General features: G+C 41.5%; 2 protein-coding genes across 4 annotated transcripts in view; one reads left to right on the top strand and one right to left on the bottom strand.

The window, feature by feature from the left end:
* Nucleotides 1–3,457, top strand: part of LOC109892712 (SAM domain-containing protein SAMSN-1-like) — a 30,066-nt gene extending 26,609 nt beyond the window's left edge. For all 3 annotated transcript variants that reach the window (XM_031826620.1, XM_031826619.1, XM_020485441.2), the window contains one exon: nucleotides 2,372–3,457. In XM_031826620.1, the coding sequence (XP_031682480.1) occupies nucleotides 2,372–2,556 (185 nt within the window). In that variant the 3' untranslated portion in view covers nucleotides 2,557–3,457. The remainder of the gene's footprint in view (nucleotides 1–2,371) is intronic.
* A 1,785-nt stretch (nucleotides 3,458–5,242) lies between these two features.
* Nucleotides 5,243–13,001, bottom strand: part of LOC109892120 (glycerophosphodiester phosphodiesterase domain-containing protein 5-like) — a 50,089-nt gene continuing 42,330 nt past the window's right edge. The window contains exons 14-16 of the mRNA XM_031826618.1: nucleotides 6,864–6,946; nucleotides 5,934–6,046; nucleotides 5,243–5,802 (exon numbers count right to left, since the gene is read on the bottom strand). Coding sequence (XP_031682478.1) covers nucleotides 5,726–5,802; nucleotides 5,934–6,046; nucleotides 6,864–6,946 — 273 coding nt within the window. The 3' untranslated portion in view covers nucleotides 5,243–5,725. The remainder of the gene's footprint in view (nucleotides 5,803–5,933; nucleotides 6,047–6,863; nucleotides 6,947–13,001) is intronic.

Here is a 13,001-nt window from a genome sequence, read left to right as displayed (position 1 = left end):
ATTCATCTTTCTGTTGATTCTGACTAGTCTCCCAGTCCCTGCCGCTAAAAAACATCCCCACAGCATGATGCTGCCACCAACATGCTTCACCTTCGGGATGGTGCCAGTTTTCCTCCAAACGTGACGTTTGGCATTCAGGCCAAAGAGTTAAATATTGGTAACCAGAGAATCTTGTTTCTCATGGTCGGAGAGTCTTTAAGGTGCTTCTTGGCAAACTCCAAGTGGGCTGTCATGTGCCTTTTGCTGACGAGTGGCTTTCGTCTGGCCAATCTACCATAAAGGCCTGATTGGTGGAGTGCTGCAGAGATGGTTGTCCTTCTGGAAGGTTCCCCCATCTCCACAGAGGAACTCTGGAGCTCTGTCAGTGACCATCGGATTCTTGGTCACCTCCCTGACCAAGGCTCTTCCACGATTGCTCAGTTTGGCCGGGCAGCCAGCTCTAGGAAGAGTCTTGGTGGTTCCAAACTTCTTCCATTTAAGAATGATGGAGGCCACACTGTTCTTAGGGACCTTCAATGCTGCAGACATTTTTTAGTAACATTCCCCAGATCTGTGCCTCGACACAATCTTGTCTCAATTCCTTCAACCTCATGGGTTGGTTTTTGCTCTGACATGCACTGTCAACTGTGGGACCTTTATATAGACAGGTGGTACCTTTCCAATCAATTGAATTTACGACAGGTGGACTCCAATCAAGCTGTAGAAAAAAACAGGATGCACCTGAGCTCAATTTCAAGTCTAATAGCAAAGGGTCTGAATACTTATGTAAATAAGGTATTTCTGTTTTTTATTTTTAAGAGATTTACAAAAATGTCGAAACAACTGTTTTTGCTTTGTCATTAAGGGGTATTGTGTGTAGATTGCTGAGTTAATATATATTTTTAATACATTCTGAATAAGGCTAATGTTTGTGGGCGTCGCATAGCTTTTGGCCGGAGCAAGGATTATGCTTTCACGTCAATGATCTAATATTGCCAGATCTAGATGTTTTTCTTGTTCATAATATATGTTGTAGCTTAGATCCTATTTGATGTATTTATTGATGGAGGGTTTCATTCAAATCAAAAGGGGTTCAGTCAGAAAGTAATTGAATTCATATAGAAGACCCAGTAAAGACTGTCTGTATTAACAAAGTAATATCACTGCAAGAAGTGAACTTCAGAATGTAACATTAATTGTGTTCACCTCAGTGTGTGTAAATAACAGGATATCAGCCATCTTGTACTGGCCATGGATCGCTAAAGATGTTATACTAAGCAGTACTAGTCAAAAATTTGGACACACCTACTCATTCAAGGACAATTCTTTATTTTTCCATAAATTGTAGAATAATAGTGAAGACAAACTGAGAACACATATGGAATAATTGAATAACCAAAAAAGTGTGAAACAAATCAAAATATATTTTATGAGATTCTTCAAAGTTACCACCCCTTGCCTTGACAGCTTTGCAGACTTTTGGTATTCTCTCAACCAGCTTCATGAGGCAGTCACCTGGAATGCATTTCAATTAACAGGTGTGCCTGGTTAAAAGTTAATTTGTGGAATTTATGTTCTTCTTAACGTGTTTGAGCCAACTCAGTTGTGTTGTGACAAGGTAGGGGATATACAGAAGATAGCCCTATTTGGTACAAGACCAAGTCCATATTATGGCAAGAACAGCTCAAATAAGCGATGACAGTCGATCATTACTTTAAGACATGAAGGTCAGTCAATACGGAACATTTCAAGAACTTTGAACGTTTCTTCAAGTGCAATCGCACTTTATTTGTTTAAAACTTCGTTGGTTATTACATGATTCCATATGTGCTATTTCATAGTATTGATGTCTTCACTATTATTCTACAATGTAGAAAATAGTAAAAATAAAGAAACCCTTGAATGAGTAGGTGTCCAAACGTTTGACTGGTACTGTATACATAATCTATATACACTGCAAATACGCAAAACACTGCTTATAGGCTGTAAAGAGACAGTTACTAGAAGGACATGAAAGGAAAGGCAGAGTCAGGAAACTACATTGAGTGGTGCAAGACAAGCTATTAATAGGAAATGTCATTTTCAGAGGTAAGACACTGTGGTATGGGCACTGCACTAGCTTATCTGTCATGTTTTTCAAGCTTATGCAAACCTTTTTATCTTTTGAACTTCACTTTTTGCTGCGGTAAGCAAATGTAACATGGTTTCACAGCTTTCACAGCCTACATACAGATCAAACATCCAGCTACAATAGGCATATTTCAGGGGTTGGGGGGGAAAGAGGAAAACTATGAAAAAAGTTATTTCTGCTACTCTGATATTGTGGGAGCATATCTGTGGCCATTACTTTTGAATACAAGTTCTCAAAGCCCCCATACCCATTCCATTCTAGGTGATGGTCAGGAGGGAGAGTTAAACCAGGATGCCAAGTCCCAGACTGAGAGTGTTAAAGCGGACCTGACCGACTGCCCCAGAGACTCTGGCTGTTACATCCCTTCGGACTGCTCAGACAACAGCAAGGAGACAGACATCCACCTGCCAGCACTGCACCATCATCCTCCCATGGCTCAGACCTAACCTAAAAATGATCGATGTGGATCAATGCAATTCACCCAGATCGTGATCTAATGTGAAAGCCCTTTTCTGCATTACAAGAGCACTCCTCTTTGCTTTCATACTGCATGTAGTATATGTAGCCTATGTGGCTGGCACTGCAATTGTTATGCATGAAGCTACTGTACACAATTTCCTATTCTAGTGAGTTGGATTGGCTGCTGGTTTGTAAATGTTAATGATGATGTATCCCAAGCCTTTCAAATCACTGACATTGGACCTGTGAAATCATAACAGTGGGCTAGGCTTTGTTTTTAGCACAATGTGCAATGTCAACTTTACTGTGTGTGGGTGTACAGTATAAGAGGTGCCTGTGGAAATGGGAGAGATTAAATACAGGCAGGTCACCCATGACACAAGTCAGTATTCAATGTCCATACATGTCTGAGGAGGTCGGGAGAGGATGTGGAAACTGGCTCTAGGGGCAACAGTAAGTGCTGTTATCTTTAAGTAGGTATTGTGGACAGGTATGGCAGATGTGCGTAAGCATCTGCCTGTGGCTCCAAAGGCTGCATGTTTGAATCCAGCAATAGAAAGTTGTTTTTGATATTTTGCTTTAAGCCTATCCCTAACCTTAACCCTTACCATAACCATTTGGTGTTAATGCCTAACCTTAACCCTTACCATAACCATTTGGTGTTAATGCCTAACCTTGACCCTTACCATAACCATTTGGTGTTAATGCCTAACCTTAAGACTTCAGAGTTAATACCTAACATTTAACCTTGGAATTATACAGAGAAGTAACTAAACACTGACGTTTGATGTTTGGAATAACTTCAAAATGTGATTAAGAAACATGGATGAACGTCTAATTCTGATGTGCGACTGCGAGAGCTTGTTGATTAAATGAGGGTTTAAAAGATTTTTGTACTGTATCTTACGGTTTTCATTTATGGTATTTAACATTTTGTTAAAGTGCTTTGAGAGTGAGTAGCATACTGTCAGTTTCTTGAATGCTCTCCTTCATTAAAGCAATTGTTACACAAATGTATTATTGAAATGCAGCCGTTAAATCATTTACGGTGAGAATGGCACACAGGGCAAAATAATTGTGGGCTGAAGTTTCGATGAGAAGAACAACCAGCAGAAGTAATGGCAACATATACAGTTGAAGTTGGAAGTTTACATACACTTAGGTTGGAGTCATTAAAACTCATTTTTCAACCACTCCACAAATTTCTTGTTAACAAACTATAGTTTCGACAAGTCGGTTATCTACTTTGTGCATGATACAAGTCATTTTTGCCAACAATTGTTTACAGATTATTTCACTTATAATTCACTGTATCACAATTCCAGTGGGTCAGAAGTTTACATACACTAAGTTGATTGTGCCTTTAAACAGCTTGGAAAATTCCAGAAAATGTCACGTCTTTAGAAGCTTCTGATAGGCTAATTGACATCAATTGAGTCAATTGGAGGTGTACCTGTGGATGTATTTCAAGGCCTACCTTCAAACTCAGTGCCTCTTTGCTTGACATTTGGGGAAAATCACGTTCATCTGTACAAACAATAGTATGCAAGTATATACACCATGGGACCACGCAGCCGTCATACCGCTCAGGAAGGAGACATGTTCTGTCTCCTAGAGATGAACGTACTTTGGTGCGAAAAGTGCAAATCAATTGCAGAACAACAGCAAAACACATTGTGAAGATGCTGGAGGAAACAGGTAAAAAAGTATCTATTATCCACAGTAAAACGAGTCCTATATCGACATAACCTGAAAGGCCACTCAGCAAGGAAGAAGCCACTGCTCCAAAACCGCCATAAAAATGCCAGATTACGGTTTGTAACTGCACATGGGGACAACGATCATACTTTTTGGAGAAATGTCCTCTGGTCTGATGAAACAAAAATAGAACTGTTTGGCAGCATCATGTTGTGGGGGTGCTTTGCTGCAGGAGGGACTGGTGCACTCCACAAAATGCATGGCATCATAAGGAAGAAAAATGATGTGGATATATTGACGCAACATCTCAAGACATCAGTCAGGAAGTTAAAGCTTGGTCACAAATGGGTCTTCCAAATAGACAATGACCCCAAGCATACTTCCAAAGTTGTGGCAAAATGGCTTAAAGTCAAGGTATTGGAGTGGCCATCACAAAGCCCTGACCTCAATCCTATAGAACATTTGTGGGCAAAACTGGAAAAGCGTGTGTGAGCAAGGAGGCCTACAAACCTGACTCAGTTACACCAGCTCTGTCAGGAGGAATGGTCCAAAATTCACCCAACTAATTGTGGTAAGCTTGTGGAAGGCTACCCAAACTTTTGACCCACTGGGACTGTGATGAAAGAAATAAAAGCTGAAATAAATCATTTTCTCTACTATTATTCTGATATTTCACATTCTTAAAATAAAGTGGTGATCCTAACTGACCTAAGACAGGGAAGTTTTCTTAAAATGTCAAGAATTTTGAAAAACTGAGTTTAAATGTATTTGGCTAAGGTGTATGTTAACTTCCGACTTCAACTGTATTACCTGTTAGATACTGCTGCACTGTCTGTCGGATCTAGAAGCATAAGTATTTCGCTACACTCGCAATAACATCTGCTAACCATATGTATGTGACAAGTCAAATTTGATTTGATTTGACAATGCAAGAACAGTTCACTCCCATAATGCAAAATGTCATTCACACATCGATAGGAGAGGACACACATGTTAGTGAATTCAGTCTTATATCATAGTATTCAGAACTCCAAACCATGAAAATCCTCTGAGGGAAAATAAAATAACAGAAAAACTCAACTCAATGTCCAGAGCAGGTCGCTTTTCCTCTGCTATATAAACAAATTATCGAAGAAAAACATCCCATGATCCGTCAGAACAACTTCTAAAAAAGTCACTCCAGCAAGAAGGTCAACAGTCTTCAAAATATTGAACATTCAGAACTTTTTAAAGTTCCGACATGTTGGTAGAAACATCCATGTTTACAGTAGCAGCCATTGTGATTCTGCCTGTTGCGGTCACCATGTTATGCCGTCATAAGTGTAGCTGTCACAACCAGCGCAGACAGGTACAGAGACAACTTGGCTATGCACATTGGCATAGCCATTCTCATGGTATAGAGACAGTTCATCTGAATGGACCATTGTCCTGGCCATTCTCCAGGTACAGAGACACAGCTCACTTGTACTGCCCAATGTCATAGCCATTCTCTGGATATAGATGTTCATCTGTACTGGTCACACCATTACTTACCTCTAAAAAAGGAGAGAAAAGAAGAATTAAACTTTGACCCTCACTCTTTTCCTTTCTTGATTAGGTCAAATGGGTTAGTTCGACCATGGTGCTAGCAACACACATTTTTTACCCTTTTCCTGTGTTTTGGTACCTGAGAATATTAGCTTCTCCTTCATGATGTTGACATCCCGGCTGGGCCTGCGCGCCACAGCACTCAGCATGATCTGCTCTGGATTGTAGTTCTGCATGCCACTCATCCTCCACCTGGTGCAGCACAGAGACGCACAGCACCGTCAGACACACCGTTAGAATCAGTGGAGGCTGCTGAGGGGTGGGCAGCTCATAATAATGGCTGAAATGGAGTCAACGGAGTGGTATTAACCACATGGAAACCATGTTTTTGACGTGTTTGATACAGTTCCATTGACTAAATTCCAGCCATTATTAAGAGCTGTCCTTCAGCAGCCTCTACTTGTTAGAATTGATAAAACATTGATAATTGATGAATACATTAAGACAAATGAAACCTATAGTGTTCACTGAGTTCATGAACATTAGAGCCACACAAGAAGCTCAAGGATAGAAGACAGATAAGACAGAAAACAAGGAAGCAACATGAGCCAGTGAAGTCACCTCAGTTACCTGATCACATGATAGCTGACAGACGCCAGAGTGCAGCAGAGAAACGTAGCATGCAGAACAAAGGACAAACAAGGCAAAGAGAGAGGAAGGAGGAAGGAACAAGTGAGAGATAGTGAGAAGGAGAGAAATGGAAAGACAGTGATGAGGAGAAGAATGAGAGAGTCAACAGAGAACGCGAGAGAGCAGAAAGGCAGGGCAGTGAAAGGGAAAGAGCAGAAGAGTCAGTTGAGAAGCAGAAGGCTATGTAGCACAAACCTCATCACAGAGATCAAAGTAGACTCAGACCTCTACAACTACACAACAGTTAAACTTTTACAGTGAAGCAGACATATAGTATTAATGCAGTGTAAAGTATGCTGCAAATATACAACTGCTCATAGCAAAATGAGAAGGAAATCAAGTTTGATAATAGAATCTCAATAAAACAATGGGTACCTACTTTTGAAAGATGAATATTCCTATAACTATGGCGATGGAGACTAGATCGGAGGTGATCCAGACCAAGCAGTATTTATCTGGGCTCTGGAACAACAAGACAGCCAATGAGAACCAACATCCTCCACCACTAGATGGAAGCATAACCACACAAACATACAGTACGTCATACATTTTTTTGCAGAAAGAGCTCTATTTTGGTGGCGACTGGTAAATTCTAATGCCTGAATTCCATACTTTTTTGAGTTTACCTCCCAGATTAGAAAAATTTGTTGTAATATAATCTCTTGAGATTAGTCTTATTTACAGTTTTACCGCAAGATATTAATTACCACAATGTTTGTCTGAAAATTATGTATTTTATTAAAACAGAAAAATTCATTAAATAGCTCACAATTATATTGAAAGATAAATTAAAGGTTTTGTTTTTCCAGGTTTCTGTTTTTATTTTTTATTAGAAAAACCACAAAATTGGATGCTCTAAATCCACAACAATACTTAAACCATATTTTGAGGTCTGGGAAAAATCAAATGAATTTTAAACAGGATGAATATAATCATGATATAATTCTTCCAGGTAAGCATAGGCTACTTTGTAGTTAACATTAAATTGGCAAGCTTTTTGGGAAAGTCTTTCATCTACCAGAAGACTGTTTTCATTAGCATCATTGCTAACGTCTACACAAAGTGGTATTCATGTTGCTTCTTCAGAAAGTTGCAGGAAATTCAAAATCACTGATGCATTTTGTTCATGTCTTATGATAAACTTGGGCAAACTAATTCGTTTTCAATACATTTAGTTGATTCCCTACTAAGGTCAATACATATTTGAAAATGGTTCAATTCTGTTTTAATGCCTGTATTCCGTGAGGGCCTGAATGATCATATTTGGACTAGAATGAGGCTCTCCAATACCTATTGTTCCTGCAGTGGTGATTCACCATCTTCATCAAATTATTTAATAAATAATCTGCAGACAATCGGCAAAAAGCCTAGGCCTACCAGTAGCCTATGCAAATTAGAGAGACAAATGAACGGCTCTCTTTAACCAATGCGATTCATTAGGCTGCACTCACTACCTATGTTTCCATTAACTTGTCCAGTGATTTATTTTTTACATGTAGAAAGTTTGCATAGAAAATAGATACAACAATTGCCTGCTTGGCTGTGTTTCCATGTAACTATCATGTGTCGAGAGCATCCTGGCGGGCTGTATCACCGCCTGGTATGGCAACTGCACCGCCCTCAACCGTAAGGCTCTCCAGAGGGTAGTGAGGTCTGCACAACGCATAACCGGGGGCAAACTACCTGCCCTCCAGGACACCTACACCACCCGATGCTACAGGAAGGCCATAAAGATCATCAAGGACATCAACCCCCCGAGCCACTGCCTGTTCACCCCGCTGTCATCCAGAAGGCGAGCTCAGTACAGGTGCATCAAAGCTGGGACCGAGAGACTGAAAAACAGCTTCTATCTCACGGCCATCAGACTGTTAAACAGCCACCACTAACATTGAGTGGCTGCTGCCAACACACTGTCAATGACACTGACTCAACTCCAGCCACTTTAATAATGGGAATTGATGGGAAATGATGTAAATATATCACTAGCCACTTTAAACAATGCTACCTTATATAATGTTACTTACCCTACATTATTCATCTCATATGCATACGTATATACTGTACTCTATATCATCGACTGCATCCTTATGTAATACATGTATCACTAGCCACTTTAACTATGCCACTTTGTTTACATACTCATCTCATATGTTATACTGTACTCGATATCATCTACTGTATCTTGCCTATGCTGCTCTGTACCATCACTCATTCATATATCCTTATGTACATATTCTTTATACCCTTACACTGTGTATAAGACAGTATTTTTTTTGGAATTGTTAGTTAGATTACTTGTTCGTTATTACTGCATTGTCGGAACTAGAAGCACAAGCATTTCGCTACACTCGCATTAACATCTGCTAACCATGTGTATGTGACAAATAAAAATTTGATTTGATTTGATTTGTTGATAAAAACAGCTGGATGTAATGATGTCATACCAAAAACCAACAGTATTGAATAAAAATGAAGTGGTTGAAGTGTTTCCATTACCCAATTAGGCAAACTGCTCATTAATAAGGGACAGATCTAAATTTACTGGGGGGGAGGGGCTGGTCCAACACAAGATGTCATGAAAAAAATGCACTCCCCTCCCCAACGTAAAAAACATTTTCACATGACCCTCCTCTTGAACGAAGGCACCGGAGGAGATGGCTGCCATTTTACGGGCTCCTAACCAATTGTGTGTGTTTTTGCACGTTATTTGTAATTATTTTGTACATAATGTTTCTTCCACCTTCTCTTATCAACGAAGAGAGCATCTGGATATCAGGACAACGATTACTCACCTCGTACTGGACGAAGATTTTTTCTTTAACAAGTCGAACGCAAAGGATTTATTTCAGACACCCGACAAGGCCCAAACCCCCGTCATTGGCATGAATAAGAGACAGAGACATCGGGGACGTAGGTCAGGGTTCTTTGTAAGGATCCGATAGCAAGTGAGTACTACCATCAGTCCTATTAGCCAATGTGCAACCATCATCATCAACAAAATGGATGAGCTCCGATCAAGACTATCCTACCAATGGGACATAAAAAACGGTAATATCTTATGTTTCACCGAGTCGTGGCTGAATGACGTTATGAATAACATACAGCTGGCTGGGTTTTCGGTCCATCGACAAGATAGAACAGCTGCCTCCGTTAAGACAAGGGGTGGTGGTCTGTGTCTATTTGTAAAAAAAACAGCTGGTGCACAAAATCTAATATTAAGGAAGTCTCAAGGTTTTGCTCACCTGAGGTAGAGTATCTCATGATAAGCTGTAGACCACACTATTTACCAGGAGAGTTTTCATCTATATTTTTCATAGCTGTCTATTTACCAGCACAAGCTGATGCTGGCACTAAGAATGCACTCAACGAGCTGAATAAGGCCAAAAGCAAACAAGAAAATACTCATCCAGGGGCGGCACTCCTAGTGGCCAGGGACTTTAATTAATGCAGGGAAACTTAAATCCGTTTTACCTCATTTCTACCAACATGTTACATGTGCAATCAGAGGAATACAACTCGAGGCCACACACAGAGATGCGTACAAAGCTCACTCTCACCCTCCATTTAACAAATCTGACCATAACTATATACTCCTGATTCCTGCTTACAAGCAAAAACTAAAGCATGAAGTACCAGTGACTCGCTCAATAAGGAAGTGGTCAGATGACACAGATTTTTTTTAATTTATCTGTTATTTTACCAGGTAAGTTGACTGAGAACACATTCTCATCTACAGCAACAACCTGGGGAATAGTTACAGGGGAGAGGGATGAATGAGCCAGTTGTAAACTGGGGATTATTAGGTGACTGTAATGGTTTGAGGGCAAGATTGGGAATTTATCCAGGACACCAGGGTTAACACCCCTTCTCTTACAACAAGTGCCATGGGATCTTTAATGACCTCAGACAGTCAGGACACCTGTTTAACATCCCATCCGAAAGACAGCACCCTACACAGGGCAGTGCACTGGGGTATTGGAATATTTTTTAGACCAGAGGAAAGAGTGCCTCCTACTGGCCCTCCAACACCACTTCCAGCAGCACCTGGTCTCGCATGCAGGGACTGACCAGGACAAACCCTGCTTAGCTTCAGAAGCAAGACAGCAGTGCTATGCAGGGTGGTATACTGCTGGTTAAATGCTAAGCTACAAGACTGTTTTGCAAGTACATACTGGAATATGTTATTGGATTCTTATTCTTCCGATGGCATTGAGGAGTACACCACATCAGTCACTGGATTCATCAATAAGTGCATTGATGACGTCATCCCCACAGTGACCATATGTACATACCCCAACCAGAATCCATGGATTACAGGCAACATCTGCACTGAGCTAAAGGGTAGAGCCGCCTCTTTCAAGGAGCAGGACTCTAATTGGGATGCTTATAAGAAATCGCCCTATGCCCTCCGACGAACCATCAAACAGGCAAAGCGTGAATACAGGACTATGTTTGAATAGTACAACACCAGCTCCAACACTCGTTGGGTGTTGCAGGGCTTGCAAACTATTAGGGAAGTACAGTCGCAAGCTGCCCAGTGAAGCGAGTCTACCAGACAAGCTAAATAATTGCAATGCTTGCTTCGAGGCAAGCAACACTGAAGCATGCATGAGAGCATCAGCTGTTCCGGACGACTGTTTGATCACGCTCTCAATAGCCGATGTGAGTAAGATCTTTAAACAGGTAAACTTTCACAAGGCCGCAGGGCCACTGACCTACTGGCAAGTGTCCTCATTCATATTTTCAACCAGTCCCTGATCAATTCTGTAATACCAACATGTTTCAAACAGACCACCATAGTCCCTGTGCCCAAGAACACCAAGGTAACCTGCCTAAATTACTACTGAGCCATAGCACTCACGTCTGTAGCCATAAAGTGCCATGAAAGGCTGGTCATGGCACACATCAACACCTTTATCCCAGAGACCCTAGACCCACTCCATTTTGCATACTGTCCCAACAGATCCACAGATGATTCAATCTCTATTGCACGCCAGACTGCCCATTCACACTTGGACAAAAGGAACACCTACGTGAGAATGCTATTCATTGACTACAGCTCAGCGTTCAACACCATAGTGCCCACAAAGCTCATCACTAAGCTAAGGACACTGGGACTAAACATCTCCTTCTGCAACTAGTTCCTGGACCTCCTGACGGGTAACAACACATTTGCCATGCTAATCCTCAACATGGGGGCCCCTCAGGGGTGCGTGCTCAGTCCCCTGCTGTACTCCATGTTCAACCATGACTGGATGGTCAAGCAACTCCATCAACATCATTAAGTTTGCCAACAACACAACAGTGGTAGGCCTGATCACCGAAAACGATGAGACAGGCTATAGGGAGGAGGTCAGAGACCTTGCAGTGAGGTGCCTGGATAACAACCTATCCCTCAATGTGATCAAGACAAAGGACATGATTGTGGATTACAGGAAAAGGAGGACAGAAAACGCACCCATTCTCATCAACCGGGCTGTAGTGGTGCAGGTTGAGAGCTTCAAGTTCCTTGGTGTACACATCACCAATAAACTATCATGGTCCAAACACACCAAGACAGTTGTGAAGAGGGCACGACAATGCCTTTTCCCCTCAGGAGACTGAAATGGGTCCTCAGAACCTCAAAATGTTATGCATTTAGACTGGTTGCATCACCGCCTGGTATGGCAACTGCTCGGCCTACAGAGGGTAGGGCGTACGGCCCAGTACATCACTGGGGCCAAGCTTCCTACCATCCAGGACCTCTTCACCAGGCGGTGTCAGAGGAAGGCCTTAAAAATTGCCAAAGACTCCAGCCACCCTAGTCATAGACTTTTCAATATGCTACCGCATGGCAAGCGGTACCGGAGCGCCAAGTCTAGGTCCAAAATGCTTTTCTTTCGTAACAGCTTCTACCCCCAAGCCATAAGACTCCTGAACAGCTAATCAAATGGCTACTCGGACTATTTGCATTGCCCCCCCCACCCTCTTCCACGCTGCTGCTACTCTCTGTTATTATCTATGCAAAGTCACTTTAATAACTCTACCTACATGTACATATTACCTCAATTACCTCGACACATGTGCCCTGGCACATTGACTCTGTAACGGTACCCCTTATATATAGCTCTGCTATTGTTATTTACTGCTGCTCTTTAATTATTTGTTATTCTTATCTCTTAGTTTTTTTTGTGGTATTTTCTTAAAACTTCATTGTTGGTTAAGGGCTTGTAGGTAAGCATTTCACTGTAATGTCTACACCTGTTGTATTTGGCACATGTGACAAATCAAACTTGATTTGATGCTACATGCTTGGCACACCTGTATTTGGGGCGTTTCGCAAATTCTTCTGTGCAGATCCGCTCAAGCTCTGTCAGTTTGGATGGAGAGCATTGCTGCACAGCTATTTTCAGGTCTCTCCAGAGACAATTAAATGGGTTCAAATCCAGGCTCTGGCTGGGCCACTCAAGGACATTCAGAGACTTGTCCCAAAGCCACTCCTGCATTGTCTTGGCTGTGTGCTTTGGGTCGTTGTCCT

Source organism: Oncorhynchus kisutch, linkage group LG6 (genome assembly GCF_002021735.2).
Source record: "Oncorhynchus kisutch isolate 150728-3 linkage group LG6, Okis_V2, whole genome shotgun sequence".
Taxonomy (NCBI): Eukaryota; Metazoa; Chordata; class Actinopteri; order Salmoniformes; family Salmonidae; genus Oncorhynchus; species Oncorhynchus kisutch.
The sequence above is the reverse complement of the archived record's forward strand: the minus strand, read 5'-3'. Positions and strand labels throughout refer to the sequence as shown.